The sequence below is a fragment of the Eleutherodactylus coqui genome, chromosome 3 (assembly GCF_035609145.1).
Source record: "Eleutherodactylus coqui strain aEleCoq1 chromosome 3, aEleCoq1.hap1, whole genome shotgun sequence".
In the NCBI taxonomy this organism is placed as follows: domain Eukaryota; kingdom Metazoa; phylum Chordata; class Amphibia; order Anura; family Eleutherodactylidae; genus Eleutherodactylus; species Eleutherodactylus coqui.
The window spans coordinates 157,145,701-157,169,771 of record NC_089839.1 but is presented as its reverse complement, the minus strand read 5'-3'; the positions used below and the strand labels follow the sequence as shown (position 1 = coordinate 157,169,771).

The 24,071-nt window shown below is 45.3% G+C and overlaps 1 protein-coding gene across 1 annotated transcript in view; it reads right to left on the bottom strand.

Annotated features, from left to right (window-relative positions):
- Positions 1-24,071, bottom strand: part of CACNA1I (calcium voltage-gated channel subunit alpha1 I) — a 459,267-nt gene that overhangs the window by 153,437 nt on the left and 281,759 nt on the right. The window contains exons 12-14 of the mRNA XM_066596427.1: positions 12,248-12,403; positions 2,682-2,772; positions 65-261 (exon numbers count right to left, since the gene is read on the bottom strand). Coding sequence (XP_066452524.1) covers positions 65-261; positions 2,682-2,772; positions 12,248-12,403 — 444 coding nt within the window. The remainder of the gene's footprint in view (positions 1-64; positions 262-2,681; positions 2,773-12,247; positions 12,404-24,071) is intronic.

The window sequence follows — 24,071 nt, the reverse complement described above, 5'->3', positions numbered from 1 at the left end:
AAGTTTCAACATTTTCCCTTTTGTACGAACACTTTCATTAGAAATACGCTCAGTGACCACTTACCTGAGCTCTCTGGTCGTATGTCATTCGGCCTAGGGACATCACGCTGCTTTTCCTGCAGTCCATTGCCATGAGCATTTGCTCCCTCTGTAGAGAATTCCTGGAAGTGTTCATTACTCCTCCGGTGATCTGCTGACTTGTTATAGGGCTGCTTTCAAGGTGTCCATTTGGAGTCATTGGAACGGTACAAAGCTTTGGGTCTAAAGAAATAAATGATACCACTAACATGATCATCTGCTAGACAGACAAGAGTTACAGTGGATAGAAAGAGTCTACACACCCCGGTTAGAATGTCAGGTTTTTGTCATGTTTAAAATCCAACCAAGATGAATCATTTCAGAGTTATTTCCACCTTCAGTGCGACCCGTAGAATTCTATTGGAAAACAAACTGAAATCATTTAGGATGGAAAAAGTAAAAGAAAAACAGCTAAAATAATGTGGCTGCATAAATATGCACACCCTAAAACTAATACTTTATTGATGTACCTTTTGACTTTATGACAGCATTCAGTGTTTTTGGTTAGGTGTCTTTCAACATGGCGCATCTTGTCTTCCTTGGAACAGCTCTCCAAATCTATCTGATTGTGATGCCATCATGTGTGTAGCGCCCTCTTTAGGTCAAACCACAGATTTTCAATGGGACTAAGGTCTGCACTCTGGTTAGGCCATTCTAAAACTCTGATCTTCTTCTGGCCAAGCTATTCTTTTGTTGATTTGGAGGTATGATTTGGGTCGATATCATGCTGATAGGTGAAATTCCTCTTCAGCTCTTCAGCAGAGGCTTGAAGGTTTTGTGCTAAAATGGGCTGATATTTGGAACTGTTCATAAGTCCCTCCCCCTTGACTAAAGCCCCAGTTCCAGCAGCAGAACAGCACTGCAGATAATGTTGCCCCAACCATCTTCACTGCAAGTCTGGTGGTCTTCTGGTGATGGCAGTGTTATCTTTGTGCCAAAACTACATTTTGGAATTATAGCCAAAAAGTTCATTCTCCATCTCATCAGACCATAACACATTCTCCACAAACGTCTGGCAGACTTGATGTAAGTTTTGGTGAAACATAGCCGGGTTTGGATGTTTTTCTTAGCTAGAAAAGCCTTCTGTCTTGCCCCCTCCCCCACAGTCCAAACATATGAAGAGTACAGGAAATGGTTGTCACATGCACTAACCAACCAGTACTTACCAGAAACTTTTGTAGCTCCTTCAATTTTGCTATTGGCCACTTGGCAACCTCCCGGAGCAATTTTCTTCTGGTCTTTTCATTAATTTTTGAGGGACATCAAGTTCTTGGTAATGTCACTGTTGTGCCAAATTTCATCCACTCCTTCACTGTGTTCCATGGTGCATTTAAAGGGGTTGTCCCGCGAAAGCAAGTGGGGTTATACACTTCTGTATGGCCATATTAATGCACTTTGTAATGTACATCGTGCATTAATTATGAGCCATACAGAAGTTATTCACTTACCTGTTCCGTTGCTAGCGTCCTTGTCTCCATGGTGCCGTCTAATTTCAGCGTCTAATCGCCCGATTAGACGTGCTTGCGCAGTCCGGTCTTCCCCCTGGTGAATGGGGCCGCTCGTGCCGGAGAGCTGGTCCTCGTAGCTCCGCCCCGTCACGTGTGCCGATTCCAGCCAATCAGGAGGCTGGAATCGACAATGGAACGCACAGAGCCCACGGTGCACCATGGGAGAAGACCCGCGGTGCATCGTGGGTGAAGATCCCGGCGGCCATCTTGCTAAGGTAAGGAAGAAGTCGCCGCAGTGCGGGGATTCGGGTAAGTACTAAACGTTTTTTTTTTTAACACATGCATTGGGTTTGTCTCGCACCGAACGGGGGGCCTAGTGAAAAAAAAAACACGTTTCGGCGCGGGACAACCCCTTTAATGTTTTAGAGATTTCTTGGTCCCCTTCTCCTGACTGACACCTTCCAACAATCAGACCCCTTTTATGTGCTGTAAGATCTTTACGAACCAACTAAGAAAAATGTCAGGAAAATCCTCCTAGAAGAGCCGAACTTTTATATGGTGGAAATCAGAATCCCTGTAAATAATGGCAGCGGAGTACTGACTACTATTTATCAGGAGTCTAAATGTGATTGGCTAATTCTGAACACAAGCACATCCCCGTATATAAGAGGGTGTGAACATTTATGCAACCACATTTATTTTATTTTTTTTATTTTCCTCCTAAATGATTTGTTTGTTCTTCAATGTAATTCTACAGATAACGGGTCACATTGAAGGTGCAACAAAATCTGAAATGATTCTTCTTTGTTGGACTTTTTAACATGTCAAAACCTTGGCAATTTAACAGGGGTGCTAGACTTTTTATATCCACTGTATATGTGATATTAAGCAATGTGATGTTTATGATGGCTGTCTGCTGCACAGATACATATAAACAGGGCAGCTATTTTGTGCACAGAATCAATGCTCATAATAGTTTATCAGTTTTATCCTCCATAGCCTTATATCGACTCATAAAAGGTTTGACAAAGGCCCTTGAGGCCATAATGTTGTCATATTCATTAGTCCTGCTGCAAAGTAGTAATAATGTGATATGAAACACACAGACCTTAATTATTATTAGGATGGTTTTTATGGGTCCAATTTTATTTTTACCTGACCCAGCCTGAATTTCACGATATTTGTCGCAGTCTTCCATGTTTGAAGAGCTCCTGTCTTCATCAGAATAGGACCTATTGGCATCACCCTGTAGGTAAATAAACAAATTAAGTATTTATTATATCATTATTTGTTATACATGTTTCACTTTCGATGAATCTATAACACCCCCACTATGATGGGCATTGAGCTGATTATGTTCGGTAGCAATCAATTGTGTTCGTCAGCATCCAAACCGTGCACCACATCAGAATTCTAGTGCTACAGATCTGTGACATTGGAGACTCATCTTACTTATATAGGATACATTTTTTTTATAATATATTCTAGCTTATTCTCAGAAAGCAATCACTATAGTAATGATTGCTTTAAATGAAGTAAATCTGCAATGCAAGAGGAATTGGGAGCCCAATAGGATGATCCCTAACCTCCTCTGCCCATGGGCATGCATGGCCATTGCGACAGTGCAGTTAGCAGAATGGCCAGCAGAAGGCTCTAAAGTGGTTATTCTGCAACGCTGGTGAGATACAACACCTGTGTGAGTGTAGAAAGTAGGAAAGAAAAGCTTTGGTTCCTGCCACACTCAATGCTCATGAGTCCTCCTCAATGCTGGAGCAGACTGTCCGCTCTGGGATCAGGGATTGTTAAATCCCAGAGATGAGGGTATAGAGACCTGCTGCCCTGAGATAACTCCTAGAAAGGATAATGATGGACTGTGCATAATGTGTATGCTATGACAGTAACAATAACATGAAGCCTTCACTGATATCTGTCTTTTATGTTTAAAATAAATGGACTTGCGTTATTTTCACCACAAACCGGCCTGGATGTGGGTCTTCTGAGCACTGTCAACCATCTCAGAGGAAAAGACGGCAATCCTGAGCGGGTGATGATCCCCCGGATTGTCATAGCATCTATCCGGCCTAGTCTTTACTAGAGAAACCATAATATGCATGGTTTCTTTACCTCTAGTAAAGGCAGCGTTAGATAGATGGCCATGCATGCCCATAGACAGAGGAGTTTGGGGGTCATCCTTTTGAGTTCCTAACTCCTCTTGCTTTATGTGTACTGTTACAGTATGTTGGGAAATCACTGCACACGTTGCCCAATATTGTTATCATTACCAGATGGTATTAGTGCTGCAGTGATGAGTATAGAATAAGTATTTCCTAACTTAGTCCTAGTATAGTTCACGGCAATACATTTTTATATGTGGTATACTCCTTCAAAGACAATTTTACCTTTACACCAGGCACCATACAGTAATGTGATAAAGAGAAATCTGATCCTCTCATAATACAACGCGGCAGATGTCAATGCATTGTAGATAGTCAGTTAAGCTGTTAAGGATTGCCTGTTAATAAGATGTTAACTGATACCAATAGCAACTATTAGAATTTAGGCTCTAAGTTTAGACACAAGCATGGTGTTCAGAAGTGAACAAAACAACATGCGACTAATGGAACAGATTCAACCTGTCATGTAACATGATTGCAGTCATTATCTTGTGCAGTGCCCCATTCAGCTACAAATGATGTCCTCCTGTCTATGGCGGACATCATATCCTGACTCAGTGACCCCCAGAGTCTAGTCTCCTTACAGACCTAACCATCATGGTCATGAGCAATAGTCTAAGCAATAACGGTGGCTCAGTTGTTAGCACTGATGTCTTGCAGTGCTGGTGTCCTGGAATTAAATTGACAATGGGTATCATCTGAAAGGAGTTTGTAGGTTCTTCCGGTGTTGCATGGGTTTCCTCCCACACTCCAAAGATTAATAAGTGAATTTTGATTGCGAGACCCCATAGAGTCAGAGCACAATGCATGTAATGACAACAATCTCTGTACAGCGCTGCTGAATATGTATGTGCTATATAAAAGAATAAGAGCAAGGAGAGAGCATCGCAGGCAAATTCCAAATTGGGAGGATTTATGCATATATTTAGATTAAAAAACCCTTCACTGTAAAAAATGTGGCAATTTGTATAAAGTGAAACGTTTTCCTAAAATTTGTAAAGGGTGTTTGTTGTGGAGGAATTAGTATTTAATAAATATGATAATAGGGAGAGCCCTGTCAATCAGGTTGAGCCGGGCAGGGAGAAGCCAGAGAGGAGCTATACAGAAGATAATTCTCCCTGTACTTGGTCTTTTTATTAAAACTACATTCATACTTATTGAGGAAGCCTGTCAATGTTATGTTGTTCATGGTTTGGGCAATATGAAACTGATGTCAGGTTCCATTTAAGTCTTGTAATTTGTAAGGTGGGGGTCTACGCAGTTTGAACTTGTTTTTCCGGCACAAATGCTTGATTACATTGAAATTTGAGGAACTGGAAGGCCAAGTCAAGACCTTGAACTCTGTCATTTTCCTCAAACCATTCCGGAACAATTTTTGCATTGTGGCAGGTTGCATTATCCTGCTGAAAGCGGCAATCGGCATTAGGGCATGCCATCGCTATAAAGGTTTCTACTTGGTCTTCAACAATGTTTAGGTGGCCGGTACATGTCAAAGTAACATCCACATGAATGCCAGAACCAAAGGTTTTCCAGCAGCACATTGCCCACAGGATCAAAATGCCTCTGCTGGCTTGTCTTCTTCCCAAAGTGCATCTTGGTATCATCTATTTTCTAGGAAAGCGTAATTTATCAGACAAGGTTACCTGCTTCCAGTGCTACATGCTCTAGTTCTGAATCTCACACATTCATTGTAGCAATCATAGGGGTAGAGAGAGTCAGCGTGGACACTGACTGATCTGCGGCTACAAAGCCCCATAGGCAGCAAACTACATTGCACTGAATATTCTGTCACATTTGTATCATAGCCAGCATTAATATTTTCAGAAATTTGTGCTACAGTAGCTCTTTTGTTGGATAAAACCAATTGGGCACACCCTGTGTCCTCCAATTGCATAAGTAAACCTTAGGTATTCATGTCTCTGCTGTAAGTTCACTCATTGTTCTTTCTTGGTAGGCACCAACAACTGCATACTAGGAACATCCCACAAAACTTGCCATCTTGGAAATGCTCTGCCTCAGTTGTCTAGCCGTTGTGTCCAACACATCAAATTCAAGAACTGACCATTAACTTGCTACTACAGATATCCCTTCCTTTGAAAGGTGCCTTAACTCTGCCTGTCAGTGCTTTTACTGTTATGGCCGATCAGTTCATATTTAACAAGGTAGACCATAGGATAGGGCCATCATATAGGGTCTATCTTCCACTGTTTTTTGTTGTTTTTAGGCTTGCAAGGTTTAATTAAAAATTATATTTAAAAAATTAGATAATAGATCATATAAGGAAGAGTGTTACGTCCATGCAGCGCACTAAAGCATCGCACCTCAGCACGAATGCAAGATGGTGTCCTAGTAAAACCGCAAACACTCATATAGTATTTGCAAGGACCAAATACACCACTCCAGGCAAAGAGAGAAGGAAACCTGTTCCTTACTAATCAGGGGGAGTGGGGCACCCCTGCTAAAAAGTGGGGTAGATACCCTAATAATGACGATCCAACTGTCTTCATCTAGGACCTGGCTATCCCTGATTAGGTACTTGGAGGAAAGCAAAACACAGGACATAACACTGTTCACACACACAGAACACAACTGTTCATACACCCTATGTCTGGCCAACTGCACAGATACTCAGAACACATTGCTGTTCACATCCATACACACACCAGGTAATGCATACGACACAGAACAGGACTGTTCATACACCACATGTCTGGTCACCAGCACAGACCCAATGAACATGTCCTGTTCACTCCAACACACCAGGTAATGCATACCACACAGAACAGGACTGCACATACAGCACATGTCTGGCCACCTTCACAGACATACAAAACATGTTCACACCTACACCTCAGGTAATGCATACAATGTAGAACAGTAACCCCACTCAGAACTCACATGCAAACAGCTAGTAAACAATTGCTAGTCCAAGTCTCCTCACACCAAGGGGAAAGAGAGTCAGCCACCATGCTGACATAAAGGGAACAGTGTCAGGAATCACCCATCTGACTACACATGACATCAGATGTCTGGAGGCCACACCTGTCAAAGGGGAAGGGAGAAGTGGTCCGCATAAGATGCAAATGGGGACAAAAGGTGTCCAGACCATCCTCAGGGAAGGAGAGAGAAAGACTTCAGACCAGCATGCATAACACTTAGCTCTGAGTGGGAATACCACAGAATGAGTAAACTGCGTAAAAAGACCAGCATCCTCTAATCAGAGGAGCTGGTATTTATGTGCAGCAGACCACCGGGGATCGGATGGCTGGAGAACTCCACACCCAGCCAGCTCAATTATCCCACAGTTGAGAAGGCATGCTCCTGGACACTCCTAGTACTGCAAAATCCCAGCAGCACAACCTAACAAAGAGACTGTCCTTTCACTTTTGCGTAGTACAACCTGGGGAGAAAGCTGCACCTATGCTGGGTGTCATAAATGGATAGAATGAAAACTACCACAAACTCTGTTAGGGCAGCAAATACATATTGATTTTGTATCTTGTATCTATCTCATATGTTTTTCAAACTGTCATATCACAAACCTGTAATTTTCAGTAACCTGAGCATCTCAGACATAATATCTTAGCTTTGCTAAAGTGGTGGAAAATAACCTTAGTTTTTAAGCAACTTGTGACGAGAAAACCTGCATGGCGACCTTGATGTTATCAGCACTGGTTTTCCAAGAACTTGTTCTTAAATATATGATAAAGAAGCTTACTGCACATGGTAGAAAAATATTTAACAAATATTAACACTATTAACACTATAAATTGAAACACAGCATTAATAAAAGAAGGAACTATGTTGATTACACCAAGTTGAGTGTAACGTGTCTTGAAGTACGTCTTATTCTGCTATAATTTGAAACACCTAAATATACCTGCAGAGGTACTGTGCTAAGAACTCCATACAGTAAAATGATGTTAACCCTCATGTACCAAGAACTATATAAATGAAAGACTTGACCCAGTCACACAACAGAAGATTCCTCCGTTATGCATACCAATAAGGTCATTTTAATATTTTCCACTTAAGCAACTGTGGCCAAGAGTTACTAAAAACGCCGGTGGGAAAACGGACTTAACTATTCCCACATAGCATATGGTTGAAACTAATCATAATTAGAGCCTTGTAATTGCTGGCTATTTAGACATTAAGTCCTTCTAATGCACATTAATATTCGTGTATGCAGCTGTGCCATCGAGCTTGACTTATATTCATGGAATAACCTGGACACAAGTGAAATGTGTTTAATTAACAATTAGGCCATTGACCACTAAATCCTAAATCCCATATATTTAAGAAAACAATATGATATACACACACACACACACACACACACACATATACATGTATACATTATTATATATATATATATATATATTCCTTCAATCAGGACAAGGGAGGATACACAATAATTAGAGTTGATAGGAGAGGAATATTCCGGTGACACTTGCAAAGTGTTCTTGCTTCTGTATCTTGATATTAGAGTATTCAGCTTTTGCTTCCAGATAATGCTACATACGTTAAACCTGCCATCTACAAATAAACTTACATAAAAACAGCCAACTACAATGCCGGAGCTATTAATAAGCTAGCATTGCCATTCTGATTGCAACACCACCTGAACATCTGATCTCCCTGTTTACGTCATAGCAGCATCTTGAGAAGCATGACCTTGCAATCAATATCACAAGAGCAAACTGAGCAGAGTCCTATGAGATGGTCCAGTGGAAGAGAACACAAATGTTGAATTGATGGATAAATATATGAGGGGCTGCTGATAAGTCTTTGGCTTTGTGTTCTTATTTTTGTTTCTATGGTAACGAATGTTACATCACATGAAAGCCTTATGTGTCTAATATATGCTTTCAAAATTTTGTGTTTGTAGCTTATGGCAACAGTGATCTAGGCAAGCGGGAAAGCAAAATGGCGGAGTCTAAGGCGATATTCACAGCAAATGAGAACAGAGGAGTGATAAAATTCTTGTTTCCGCAAGGAAAGTCCGCGAAGGATATTCATGGTGATATGTCGCAGACATTGGGGAATCAATGCCCTTCATATTCTTCAGTTAAGAACTGGGTTGGCAAATTTAAAACGAGCCACTTCAGCGCCAATGATGAGGAACGTCCTGAATGACCAAGAGAGGTGGTTGTTCCGGAGATCGTTGATGCTGAGCACAACCTCATACTGGAGAATTTCAGCTAAAGGAATAGCAGACATCATGGGGATTTCTTGTGAACGTGTTTGTGTCATTATCCATGAATATTTGAACATGAAGAAGCTATCTGCAAAGTGGGTCCCCAAATGTTTGACAACAGATCAGAAAAGCAAGTGAGTGAAAACTTACCGGTCCATTTGTCAGCGTTTACGGACTGATAAGAACTTCCTGGATCGACTGGTCACTATGGATGAAACCTGGATTCATTTGTATGACCCTGAAACCAAGGAGCAGTCAAAAGAGTGGAGGCGCAGTGGTTCTCCTCGCCCAAAGAATTTCAGGGTGCAAAAAGCAGCCAGTAAGGTGATGGCATCTGTGTTCTGGGATAAGTAGGGTGTGCTGCTAGTGGATTACCTTCAAAATGGTTCCACCATCAATGCAAGGTATTGCATTGAACTTTTAGACCAATTGAAGGCAGCTCTGAAGGCCAAAAGGCGCGGCAAGCTGTCCAAAGGAATCTTGTTCCTGCAAGACAACACCTCACACTGCACAAGCGACCACGTCAAAACTGGTGGAGCTAGGCTTCCAGCTGGTTGACCACCCACCTTATTCACCAGATCTAGCTCCCTCCGACTATCATCTGTTTCCAAACCTGAAGAAACACCTCAAGAAACACCAAATTTCACACCATTTGTGATGCCATGGCTGCTACGGAAGACTGGTTTGAGGCACAACGGAAATCCTTCTTTTTGCAAGGCTTACAGAATTTGGAATTTCCGATGTAAGAAGTGTGTTGACTAGAGATGAGCGAGCACCAAAATGCTCGGGTGCTCGTTACTCGGGACGAAATTTTCGCAATGCTCGAGGGTTCGTTTCGAGTAACGGACCCGAGCATTTTTGTATATCGCCGATGCTCGCTAAGGTTTTCGTTTGTGAAAATCTGGGCAATTCAAAAAAGTGATGGGAACGACACAGCAACGGATAGGGCAGGCGAGGGGCTACATGGTGGGCTGCATCTCAAGTTCCCAGGTCCCACTATTAAGCCACAATAGCGGCAAGAGTGGGCCCCCCCCCCCCCACTGTCAGCGTAAAGATCGTTCTCCTCTGCCATAGCTGTAACAGCTGTGGCAGAGAAGACCGATGTTTGCCCATTGAATTCAATGGAGCCAGCAATACAGCAGGTTCCACTGAAAGCAATGGGCTGCCGGCGATCGCGGGATGAATTGTCGGGAAGGGATTAAATATATAAGCCGTTCCCTGCAATTCTTCCAGAAATGTGTTACAATAAAAATATATACCGGCGTATAAGGCGACGGGGCGTATAAGACGACCCCCCAACTGTCACCTTATACGCCGGCAATACAGTGGAGCAAAGAATAAAAATCATTACTCACTTCTTCTGACGTTCTGCGGCGCTCCTGCAGGCTGTTGCTCCCTCCTGGTCCACGGCAGAGTATTGCTTTCTGGACGCAGGGCTTGAAATCCCCGCCTCCAGAAACACAGCCAATCACAGCCATTCAATGACATCATTGTCATTGGCTGTGATTGGCTGAAGGCACGTGTGTTTCTGGAGGCGGGGATTTAAAGCCCTTCGTAGAGAAATCAATGCTCTGCCGGGAACCAGGAGGGAGTGACAGCCTGCAGGGGCGCCGCAGAACGTCAGAAGAAGTAAGTAATGATTTTTATTCTTTGCTCCACTGTATTGCCGACGTATAAGGTGACAGTTGGGGGGTCGTCTTATATGCCCCGTCGCCTTATACGCCGGTATATATTTTTATTGTAACACATTTCTGGATGAATTGCAGGGAACGGCTTATATATTTAACCCCTTCCTGACAATTCATCCCCGCGCACGCCGGCAGCCCATTGCTTTCAGTGGAACCTGCTGTATTGCTGGCTCCATTGAATTCAATGGGCAAACATCGTTCTTCTCTGCCACAGCTGTTACAGCTGTGGCAGAGAAGAAGGATTTGTCTTCTATATGTTCTCAATGGGGTCGGCGCTGCTGCCGCCGGCCCCATTGAGCGCATATAGAGAAGATTTATGGCCTTAAGAAGGACTGTTGGGGTTCTTGAAACCTAAAATACTCCTAACACTCTCCCTATAGCAGCTCCAACACGATACCACTTTCCCTGAACTAATCTCAGAATGCATCTGTGGCGAGCCGCGGGAGGGGCAGATTTCAATACTCGGGTGACACCTAATCTCGCCAGCCACTCACTGCAGGGAGGTGGTATAGGGCTTGAACGTTGCAGGGGGAAGTTGTAATGCCTTCCCTGTCTTTCTATTGGCCAGAAAAGCGCGCAAATTTCTCAGGGAAGAAAGTGAAAGTAACTCGAACATCACGTGGTACTCGTTACGAGTAACGAGCATCTCGAACACCCTAATACTCGAACGAGTATCAAGCTCGGACGAGTATGCTCGCTCATCTCTAGTGTTGACATCAGTGGAGAGTATGTGGAATAAATATAAAGTTTCATCTTCCTATCTTGTTTCTTTCTGGGTAAAGCCAAAGACTTAGCAGCCCCTCGTATATCACTTAATTATGAGAATTCAAGATAAAAGAAACACTGTCTCTTTTTAAACTGCTTTGAATTAGTATAATATATAAAAATGTCATATTGTAAGTAATAGACAGTGCTCCTTAAAATAGTAATGCTCGCTACTTACAGGTCATTTGGCAGGGTTCCTTTAAATTTCATTACAAATGAATACAATAGTTAGGTCAGGGAGTTCTTACATGCTGTCAAATTATATTTTCTATCCAAATGATTCTGAGACATAAGCATCACTCTGCAGATTTGACATTGCAGTTACAACCATCTAGAAATTCCTGGATAGTCTGCAAAAGCACAGCACTTTTTTCCAGTGTCCATGAGAAAAAAATAGATATGTCGTGATTTTTCAGAGGCAGTTGGTAGTTAAGCAGGCTATTATGACTGTAATTATCATCATTTTAGAGCTCACAGTATATGCTGGTAACAGGTTCATACCAGCATCTGACCTATAAACATGTACAAAATAAAATGTTTATAGTTCATTATGGTTTTCTAATGTGTCCTTGAAAAATGATGGCTGCTCGTGATTTTTGGATGAGTTGTACAGAAAAAGAAAATCCCTGGTGCAAGTGCAGAGTCATGACTGACTCCGAGGGTGACATCACATAGTGACGTTTTCTTGGCAGACTGTTTTTGCCGTTGCCTTCCCCAGTCATCTTTACCCCTCCCCCCCCCCCAGTACTCATTTTACCAACCTCGGAGGGATGGAAGGCTAAGTCAACCTTAAGTTGGCTACCTGAACCATGAGGGTATTGAACCCGCAACCTTCAGGTCATAAGTGAGAGCTTACAACTGCAGTACAAATCAAATACAATATTTTGCATTTACCTCTGCTTGGAATCCTTCAACCAAGATAGCAACCAGTAAATTGAAGAGTACATAATTTCCAAATGTCATCAAGGCCACAAAGTAGAGAGCAGCCCAAGGAGATGTACTGGCCATCCCATTATACAGCACCACATTCCAGTCTTCCTGTGTCAAGATCTAGGGGAAAATTAAAAGTTAATACATTATATTTAAAGCTGTAGACTTATACAACTAAATCCTATAAGGTTTCCAACATACTTGCTGTGTGTCTGACTTTCGCCCAAGAGGCTCTGGCGTAACTTGCATTGAACACCACAAGGAAAGTTGCCCATGTTCTGTAGGATATACAGACAGCCTGCACGTTGACATGCATTTGCATGTACAAATTCTTGTCGGTCATATGAACCTGAATAGAATAAGCTATGAGGTTTTTCATGCATACCATTGGTCCACATGAAAAACAAAATGGCAGTGTGCATGGCCCTATAGACTGTAATGGGTTTCTGTGCTGTCTGTGAGTCAGCATGGACAGCACATGGACTCAAATAAGAACTTTGACCAAAGAGTTGTTTCTCAATCACTTATGACAAAGTTATTCAGTATCAGAAAAACATGGCTGTCTTGACCATCATTGCAGCATTTGACTAGAAATCAGCTGCATATCCAAAGCAGTTACAGCATTCTCCTAGCCTTGCATTACTTCATGCTGCCAGTGCACCCAGTCAGCCGGCAGTCCCTAATGCACACCCCGCCCTGATCAGGGGATGCGGAAGTGAAGTCAGTGCCAAGTGGTTCCTCCATTCCCTCTCCTCCAACAACTATGAACCTGTACTGGCAGGCTGGAGAGAAATTGATGCCTGTTTGGCTGGACACAGAGCTGCTGCAGTTATGACAGCTCCCAGTGGCCATGCCTGCAACTGCCTGTACAGCCGATAGCACCGGCTCTCTCCTGTGACATGATGTTTACATGCTGCAGAAGCCTGCCCATGGGACATCATAGGCTGCTGCATTCAATCACAGATCTCCAAATTTGAACACTGCGGTTTGTGATTGGCTGCAGCAGCCTATGATGTCCCATGCTCAGACTGATTGCAGCTTATTAACACAGGCTGGACAAAGCTGCAGAGCAGGAGATGAGGGACCTTGAGAGAGTGAAGTATAATCCTGATTATTATTATCTGGCATATGGAACCTATCTGGAAAAAAAAAGTATCTCAGATAACCCCTTTAACCCTTTAAGGAGCAAGCATAGTAAATTTACAGTGCTTGGTCCTAGGCTTTAATCCTGGCCCATAGAAAAAGTATGGTGTGGAACTAAAGCTTCTACTTATGCAATTTAGCAGGAGCAGGTCAGGTCCTCAGCTGTCAGATACAGCCAAGGACCCAGAAGAGAAGTGGTTTTTAACCGTTTCTGCCTATTCCTTTCCAGGCTACATAATGCTCAGTAAAGTGTAAGTTCCGCTATGCAACCTGGTGATCAGATGACTGTCGGGTGCCCCTTGTCACAGCAAAGCTGCAAGGTCCTAGCTGACTCTGATCAGCTCTGTTAGTGACTACTGTCACAACAGGGGAATGTTTTCCCCTGTAACTGGGACTCCTATGGATGTTGTTGCTATGGATGCCCTGGCTACAGTGGAAAAGTGTGAGATTAGAAAAAAAAAACAATGTGAATGATCCCCAGAGGTCTTATATGGTGTCATTGCGGTCAAAACAATAATTAGAAAAATAAGTAAAGATAAAAATTACAGAATAAAATAAATATATATACATTAGAGGAAAACGACCAACCATCGACGCCAACCAATTTCCATATTTTATTTTAGCATAAATATACCAATTTTAAAAATAAACAATTTTTTTTTAGCTTTTTACCCCTAATAAAGCTAAAAACAGTCAGTGAAAAATATATAAAAAATAGCCTATGGGCTTATTCACAGGAGCGTATATCGGCTGCCGTTTCACGGCTGGCTGATATACGCTACCATCTGAGCTGCCTTTCCTCTTACCGTCTCTCTGCTTCTCTCCATCCCCTCTGGCTGTTTGCAATGGGGGGGGGGGGGATGGGGTGGAACTTAGCTCCGCCCCTCCTGTTGCTGGTTGCAGACAGGGGCGGGGAGGAATCGGGAGCGTGGCTCCGCCCCCTCACATTGCAAACAGCCGGAGGGGAGGAGAGAGGCAGAGAGCTGGTAAGGGGGAGGTAAGGGGGAAGTCAGCTCAGATGGTAGCGTATATTGGCTGGCTCCTGTGAATAAGCCCTAAATGTCACAGAAATAAGACACAGCAATAATAATTTTGGTAGCTGAAGAAAAAAAAATAGGTCAGTAAAACCACCACATGGGTAAAATCCCTAAAAGTGTCTAGTCCTTTAGGTACAAAATACCATATATTTGCCCTGCTGCAGTAGTTGGACAATGTAGAGCTTCTAAAAAGGAGTGTCTCTTGCCACAAGTGGGGATACTTTAATAGGGCAGACGGAAAGGGGTTTGTGTTCATTGTTTGGCTGACTTAGCAAAGATCTTACTTTACTTGTTCTGTAGTGTTCCTGTGTTGCAGCCTGTATTGTAGTCCAAAGTTGTATGTGCATTCCTGCTAGCTAATGCTACAATCAACTGTACATCAACATATACTTATCTAACAATCCAGATACTGAACCTGAAAAGGATGTTAGGAAATGTGAGCGGAAATTTTTTTTTTGAATTATGTCTAAATGTGAAAGAGCTGTGAAACATTCCATACAAGCAAGTAAAACAAGATATAAAAGACATCATAGAAATACTGGTGTAAGAGTGATTGATATATTGTTTTAAAATACATTTGTTCCTTTGATCATTGCAATTTGCAGATGCTTTCAAAAATCAATCAGAAAGAGGAAACTGTTATTTTAAAGTTCGTCTGGCTTTGTGTTACTATGAGGAAGTGTAAAGCTTCATGAATGATCATAGGACTAAGGGCTCTTTCACACCGATGCTGCGATTTTTAGCCACCCCCATCGCGGCCGAAAATTGCATGAATGAGAGGCAGCCACAACCAAGTCGCAGCTGCATCTCCCGTTTTCACGCCCATTCAGATGGCCAGGTTTGCCATGTATTCACTGCAGTCTGAAATACCATCAGCCGGGAGGGAGAGAGTTCAGCTCTGCTAAACTCCCTCCCCCTCATTGCCGGCAAGGGGAGGGAGCGGGACAGGGTGGGAGCTTAGCAAAGATAGTCATGCTAAACTCCAGCTGCTAAATTCCCTCCTCCTTACCTTTCCTGATAGCTGCTATAGGCTCCTATAGGAGTCTATGGGAATGACTGGTGTATTTCAGCAAAAGATAGGACAAGTCCTATCTTCTCCTGCTGGCCACTTTTATGAATACCCTATGTGCTATCTTTGCCAACCGATCTTACGCACCGGAAAATCACCCATTTGAATCCAATGCTTCAGATGGTCGCGATTTTCAGATGGTGTTTTATCGCGGCAAAATTGCCGCAATAAGGCACTCATGTGAAACTAGCCTATTACTCAGGCAACGATTGGTTATTGTTATTTCATGCCTTTAAAAAATGAAACAGAAGTTCTATCTTCAGAAAAACTCCAAACTGTAATTCAACCACATCTGTGTTGTGTCCAGAGTTCATCTCCAGTGCACTGGACAGATAATTAGACAACCCTTTGAGTATTAGGGCTCCTTCACACGCGGCGCTGCAGTTTTTGGTCAGCCACAGCATGGCCGAAAATCGCATGTACAAGAGGCAGCCATGACCAAGTCATGGCTGCATTTCATCTTTATGCGCCTGTTCAGACAGCCCAGGTGTGGCATAAACTCGGGCTCTGCTAAACTCCCTCCCCCTCTCTGCCCCTTGCCAGCTGTCGGCAAAGGGAGGGGGCAGGAGCTAGTGTGCTAATCTCCCGCCCCCTTCCTTTACCGACAGCCAGCAAGGGGCAGATAGGGAAAGGGAGTTTAATAGAGACGCTGCTAAACTCCCTCGCATTTTCCTTTTCAGGCAGCTCTCATAGTCTCCCTTAGGAGTCTATGGGACTGGCCAACATATTCCCACCAAAAAGATAGGTCCAGACCTATCTTTTCCGGCTGGCGTAAAAATTGAAAAAATACCAGAAAATTGGCCATCTGAACTGATGCATTGGAATCCAATGAATCAGATGATCGCGCATATCGGCCGGCCATGAAAACGCGTCACTGGTATAATATTACGTTGATCGCATTATCTTTGTATTTTAAATAATGCATTTTTAATAATTTATCACCAATATATATTCAAGCAATCTTACATCTAGTCTTTGAATGTACAGGTATCCACATTTTGACAAGCTGATGACCCATAGATATCTGGTTGATTGCAATGCAAAACATGGGCTCCACCTTTGGTCAAAGGGGCTGGCGGTAGCAGCCGTAGCCCCATTGATATATAGAGAACATTGTGATCCTTAGCCAGAGGATTTCTTCATCTTTGCAGGGAGTTCCCTTGTCACTGAACACTGTGACGGCTGTCATTCAATAGCTGAGTGCTGCCTCTGATTCGTCACAGTGCTCAGCCAATCAGAGGCAGCCCTTTGCGTAGAAGACCAGCCAATCAGAGCAGTGCAGCAAAACCGGTCACACGGGCTTCTGCCATGCGGCGCAGGGAAGACCCAGTCCTTGTCACCACCCCTGGCCACCGGGCTTCTCCTCGCCGCCGGGTTGCTAGGGACGCAGTGGGTGTTGCCCCGCGCCGCATCCTCGGTGCCATGGCTACACGGCTTGTGTCTCCTTCTTTGCCTCCTGCAGGGCTGGGGGTGGGTTCCCCAGTGCTGCTGGGTGCACTCAGCTGCTGTCAGACTCCACGTCCCAATCAGCTGCTGGGGCAGGAGCTCCGATAGCATTTAAACCTGCTTGTGTCTGCAGACCAGTGCCAGTGTTAGTTTGATCTTCCTGCTACACCAGTGTACTTCTTGCTGTGACTCCTGACTTTTGATTCCCTGTTTTTGGATCTGACGTGGCCTTTGCCTGATCCTCTTGTACCGCGTACCCTCTTGTTGCTGACCCAGATAGTCTGACTCTCCTTGCTGTTGTTTGTTCCAGTGTCTGTCTGTTTGTTAGTCCCGGTGTTCCCCTTCCCTAGTGAGTATAGGGACCGTCACGCAGTTGTCGCCCTGGGGCTTAGCCCAGGGAGGCAAGTAGGTAGGGACAGGGGTTGCAGGTATTTTCAGGGACCTCCAGTTTCCCGGACCCCGAGTCTTGACAGTCGGCAGCTGCGGAGAGTTGAGTATATATAATTTTTTATTTTTTACACATTTAGGGATGATTCTCAGGGAAAGGCTTACATTTTAAAGCCTTTCCCCAAAAATCACTGCAGGGCTTGCCGGCAGCCCACTGCTTTCAATGGAGCCGGCTCCATTGAATTCAATGGGAGAACATCGTGCTCCTCTGCCACAGTTGTTTTAGCTGTGCCAGAGGATCGCGATCTTAACTGTATGTTCTTAATGGGGTCGGTGCTGCTGCCGCCGGCCCCATTGAGCAGAAGGTGAAATCCCTGGATGTGACGGCATCCAGGGGTTTCACATCCAAAAAAGAGGGATGCTGCAGTCACCTGCATTTTAAAATCCACTGCCCTATGTTTATGTAAATATTGGGCATATGACCACTGCTAATGGAAAGCACAGGTTCCATATAGATGCGGATCGCATATGCAAGTAACATACGCACATAAAAACACCCGTCTGACTAAGCTAATGTTTGTTTTTTTTAATCATTTTTTTCTGTCTTTTACCCTCAATAAAACTAAAAGAAATAACCCTATATGTCATGGAAAAGAAGGCAGCAAAAATAATTTTGGCAGCAAAAAGAAAAAAAAAATAGGTCAGTAAAACCACCACATGGGTAAAATCCCTAAAAGTGTCTGGTCCTTTAGGTACCAAATGACTTGTGGAGCTAAATTTTGGTTAGCTCTAACAAAATTAGAAGTTGTTCCTTGGAGCAGGTCTGTTGTTCAGTATTATCTTCACCTGGCAGAATTTCTTCTTGTAAAATTTCTAAAAATGCTTTTAAAAAAGCTGTCTTCCTTGGTTCAATTTTTGATCTAGGAGACCCTATTTGGGCCTTCATACATCCTATGTTCTATAACTGACTCCTATGCCACTATTTTTAAGCAACTTTTGGGAGGACAGTGTTCTCCAGATGTGTGGCTTTATACCCATGCAATTTGTGGGGCTTTAGCTGTATTTCTGGAGGGAAAATTAGTGAATCAGATTTTTATTCCCTTTGACTTTAATGGGAGTTGGAATTGACTGCCACAATTCACGAAGATTTTTGTAAAAGCGTCCTGATACTGACACAAATCAATTATTCCATTAATTGCTTATCACTACTCTTGGACGGTATGTACAGTGGGATGGATGATAACTACATAAGAGGGGATTTATTAGTGTTTCCTTAGTCCATAAATAAGCCCATAGATTGCTTCTTTTCCAAGTTTACTGTTTAAATGCCCCATATGCTTAAACATTAACTGGTAATTGCTTTTTTGTTATATTTGCTATCATGATGTAGCTATCTGGAAACTTAGATAGTTTCCGGTTGAGAGGATTACCAAATTCCAAATTATCTATCCCGACATACATTAAACAAATATATTATTTAATGGACTGTTTCACTAATGAGTTTTTTCATAAACGATTCGGGAAAAAGTTGAAGCAACTCTCCGAGCCAGAAGAAACCCAAATGGCCGAACTGCTTCTCTGACTATCTTATGCATAGTATGCATCAGTAGCCTAAAAGAATACATGCTAATCTAACTGGCCAGCACTGCTCATGTGGACAGCGCTGCTTAAATCACGTGTAATGTTTTAGACTAATGATTAGAGACGAGCTTGATGCTCGTTCGAGTATTATGGTGTTCGAGATGCTCGTTACTCGAGACGAGCATGACGCGATTTCATCTCTGAGACATTAGCGCTCTTTTCTGGCCAATAGAAAGACATGGAAGGCATTACAACTTCCTCCTGTGATGTTCCAGCCCTATAACACCCCCCTGCAGTGAGTGGCTGGGGAGATCAGGTGTCACCCGAGTATTAAAATCTGCCCCGCCCGCGGCTCGCCACAGATGCATTCTAACAGAGATCAGGGTAAGTGCTGGTGATGCTGCTGCTGCTATAGGGAGAGCGTTAGGTGTTATTTTAGGCTTGAAGAACCCCAACGGTCCTTCTTAGGGCCACATCTGACCGTGTGCAGTACTGTTGAGGCTGCTTTTAGCAGTGTTGCACAATTTTTTTTTTTTGTATATCGGGCGTGTAGACCATTGCGTCCTCAGTCTGCAGTCATTGTACAGAGTATAGGGGCAGTACTGGTGAGGCAGGGAAAGAGGGAAAGGCGAAAGAGATATACAGGCTATATAGGCAGTGGGCTTTTTCAAAAAAATTAGGGAAAAATACTATATTTGGGCTGCCTGTGACAGTCTTCAGTGTACTGCGTGTCTGCTGGGGGTAGTAGTCCTAATTAATATGCAGCTAAGCGTTACAACAGGCTTGCGCAAAATTGTTTCCTGGCTCTGCTGTGCCCGTTACATCACCGCCGTCATAGGGCCAGAGGGAAAAAGTAAAGATAATATACGCTGCATACAGTATCTGTCTGCTGTTTCAGCTCACCATTTAAAAAAAGGGAAGCCAAATACTTAAGGCGTACCACTGCCCTTTGGCGACTTGACTGCTTCTGCGCTGTGAATTCCACTAGTTCAGTCCTACGCACCTAGGTCTCACTACAGGCGTGCACAAAATTGTTTCCTGGCTCTGCTGTCTCCGTTACATCATCGCCGTCATAGCGCCAGAGGGAAACAGTAAACATAATATACACTGCATACAGTATCTGTCTGCTGTTTCAGCTCACCATTTAAAAAAGGAAAGCCAAATACTTAAGACATACCACTGCCCTTTGGCGACTTGACTGCTTCTGCGCTGTGAATTCCACTAGCTCAGTCCTACGCACCTAGGTCTCACTACAGACGTGCGCAAAATTGTTTCCTGGCTCTGCTGTCTCCGTTACATCACCGCCGTCATAGCGCCAGAGGGAAACAGTAAACATAATATACGCTGCATACAGTATCTGTCTGCTGTTTCAGCTCACCATTTAAAAAAAGGGAAGCCAAATACTTAAGGCATACCACTGCCCTTTGGCGACTTGACTGCTTCTGCGCTGTGAATTCCACTAGATCAGTCCTACGCACCTAGGTCTCACTACAGGCATGCGCAAAATTGTTTCCTGGCTCTGCTGTCTCCGTTACATCACTGCAGTCATAGCGCCAGAGGGAAACAGTAAACATAATATACGCTGCATACAGTATCTGTCTGCTGTTTCAGCTCACCATTTAAAAAAAGGGAAGCCAAATACTTAAGGCGTACCACTGCCCTTTGGAGACTTGACTGCTTCTGCGCTGTGAATTCCACTAGCTCAGTCCTACGCACCTACGTCTCACTACAGGCGTGTGCAAAATTGTTTCCTGGCTCTGCTGTGCGTTCCGTAAGCGAAGTCAGCCTCCAACCACAGGCCAATAAGCGGCACATTTAAATACAGCGTTCTGTTTCTGCTCTACTCGTAATACACCCTGCTGACGGGTAGGGGTAGGCCTAAAGGACGTGGATGCGGGCGAGGACGCGGAGGCCCAAGTCAGGGTGTGGGCACAGGCCGAGCTCCTGATCCAGGTGTATCACAGCCGACTGCTGTGGGATTAGGAGAGAGGCAAGTTTCAGGGGTCCCCTGATTCATCTCACAATTAATGGGTCCACGCGGTAGACCTTTATTAGAAAATGAGCAGTGTGAGCAGGTCCTGTCGTGGATGGCAGAAAGTGCATCCAGCAATCTATCGACCACCCAGACGTCTACGCCGTCCACTTCTGCAACTCTGAATCCTCTGGCTGCTGCTCCTTCTTCCTCCCAGCTTCCTCACTCCATTACAGTGACACATTCTGAGGAGCAGGCAGACTCCCAGGAACTGTTCTCGGGCCCCTGCCCAGAATGGACAGCAATGGTTCCTCTCCCACCGGAGGAGTTTGTCGTGACTGATGCCCAACCTTTGGAAAGTTCCCGGGGTCCGGGGGATGAGGCTGGGGACTTCCGGCAACTGTCTCAAGAGCTTTCAGTGGGTGAGGAGGACGATGACGATGAGACACAGTTGTCTATCACTCAGGAAGTAGTAGTTGCAGTAAGTCCGAGGGAGGAGCGCACAGAGGATTCGGAGGAAGAGCAGCTGGACGATGAGGTGACTGACCCCACCTGGTTTGCTAAGTCTACTGAGGACAGGTCTTCAGAGGGGGAGGCAAGTGCAGCAGCAGGGCAGGTTGGAAGAGGCAGTGCGGTAGCCAGGGCCAGAACTAATAATCCACCAACTGTTTCCCAAAGCGCCCCCTCGCGCCATGCCACCCTGCAGAGGCCGAGGTGCTCAAAGGTGTGGCAGTTTTTCACTGAGAGTGCAGATGACCGACAAACTGTGGTGTGCAAGGTTTGTCGCGCCAAGATCAGCCGGGGAGCCACCACCACTAGCCTCACCACCACCAGCATGCGCAGGCATATGATGGCCAAGCACCCCACAAGGTGGGACAAAGGCCGTTCACCGCCTCCGGTTTGCACCACTGACTCTCCCCCTGTGCCCCAACCTGCCACTGAGATCCAACCCCCCTCTCAGGACACAGGCACGACCGTCTCCCGGCCTGCACCCACACCCTCACTTCCGCTGTCCTCGGCCCCATCCAGCAATGTCTCTCAGCGCAGCGTCCAGCCGTCGCTAGCGCAACTGTTTGAGCACAAGCGCAATTACGACGCCACGCACCCGCACGCTCAAGCGTTAAACGTGCACATAGCCAAATTGATCATCCTGGAGATGCTGCCGTATAGGCTTGTGGAAACGGAGGCTTTCAAAAACATGATGGCGGCGGCGGCCCCGCGCTACTCGGTTCCCAGTCGCCACTACTTTTCCCGATGTGCCGTCCCGACCCTGCACGACCACGTCTCCCACAACATTGTACGCTCCCTCACCAACACGGTTACTGCCAAAGTCCACTTAACAACGGACACGTGGACAAGCACAGGTGGGCAGGGCCACTATATCTTCCTGACAGCACATTGGGTGAATTTAGTGGAGGCTGGGACCGAGTCAGAGCTTGGGACCGCTCACGTCCTACCCACCCCCAGAATTGCGGGCCCCAGTTCAGTGCTGGTATCTGCGGTGGTGTATGCTTCCTCCACTAAACCACCCTCCTCCTACGCAACCTCTGTCTCGCAATCAAGATGTGTCAGCAGCAGCACGTCGACACCAGTCAGTGTCGCGCGGGGTGGCAGCACAGCGGTGGGCAAGCGCCAGCAGGCCGTGCTGAAACTACTCAGCTTAGGAGAGAAGAGGCACACGGCCCACGAACTACTGCAGACCGACCGCTGGCTTTCGCCGCTCAGCCTCCAACCGGGCATGGTCGTGTGTGACAACGGCCGTAACCTGGTGGCGGCTCTGCAGCTCGGCAGCCTCACGCACATGCCATGCCTGGCCCACGTCTTTAAATTGGTGGTTCAGCGGTTTCTGAAAAGCTATCCATGCTTGTCAGACCTGCTCGGAAATATGCGCAGACGGACGCTGCCAGCCTGCGGACCCTGCAACATCGGTTTAATCTGCCAGTGCACCGACTGCTGTGCGACGTGCCCACACAGTGGAACTCTACGCTCCACATGTTGGCCAGGCTCTATGAGCAGCGCAGAGCTATAGTGGAATACCAACTCCAACATGGGCGGCGTAGTGGGAGTCAGCCCCCTCAATTCTTTACAGAAGAGTGGGCCTGGTTGGCAGACATCTGCCAGGTCCTTGGAAACTTTGAGGAGTCTACCCAGATGGCGAGTGGCGATGCTGCAATCATTAGCGTCACCATTCCTCTGCTATGCCTCTTGAGAAGTTACCTGCAAAGCATAAAGACAGACGCTTTGCGCTCGGAAATGGAGGCGGGGGAAGACAGTATGTCGCTGGATAGTCAGAGCACCCTCATGTCTATATCTCAGCGCGTTGAGGAGGAGGAGGAGGAGCATGAGGAGCATGAGGAGGAGGGGGAAGAGACAGCTTGGCCCACTGCTGAGGGTACCCATGCTGCTTGCCTGTCATCCTTTCAGCGTGTATGGCCTGAGGAGGAGGAGGATTCTGAAAGTGATCTTCCTAGTGAGGACAGCCATGTGTTACGTACAGGTACCCTGGCAAACATGGCGGACTTCATGTTAGGATGCCTTTCTCGTGACCCTCGCGTTACACGCATTCTGGCCACTACGGATTACTGGGTGTACACACTGCTCGGCCCACGGTATAAGGAGAACCTTTCCACTCTCATACCCGAAGAGGAAAGGGGTTCGAGAGTGATGCTATACCACAGGACCCTGGTGGATAAACTGATGGTAAAATTCCCATCCGACAGCGCTAGTGGCAGAAGGCGCAGTTCCGAGGGCCAGGTAGCAGGGGAGGCGCGGAGATCAGGCAGCATGTACAGCACAGGCAGGGGAACACTCTCCAAGGCCTTTGCCAGCTTTATGGCTCCCCAGCAAAACTGTGTCACCGCTCCCCGGTCAAGGCTGAGTTGGCAGGAGCACTGTAAAAGGATGGTGAGGGAGTACGTAGCCGGTCGCACGACCGTCCTCCGTGACGCCTCTGCCCCCTACAACTACTGGGTGTTGAAGCTGAACACGTGGCCTGAACTCACGCTGTATGCCCTGGAGGTGCTTGCTTGTCCTGCGGCTAGAGTCTTGTCAGAGAGGGTGTTTAGTGTGGCTGGGGGAATCATCACAGATAAGCATACCCGCCTGTCAACTGACAGTGCCGACAGGCTTACACTCATAAAGATGAACAAAGCC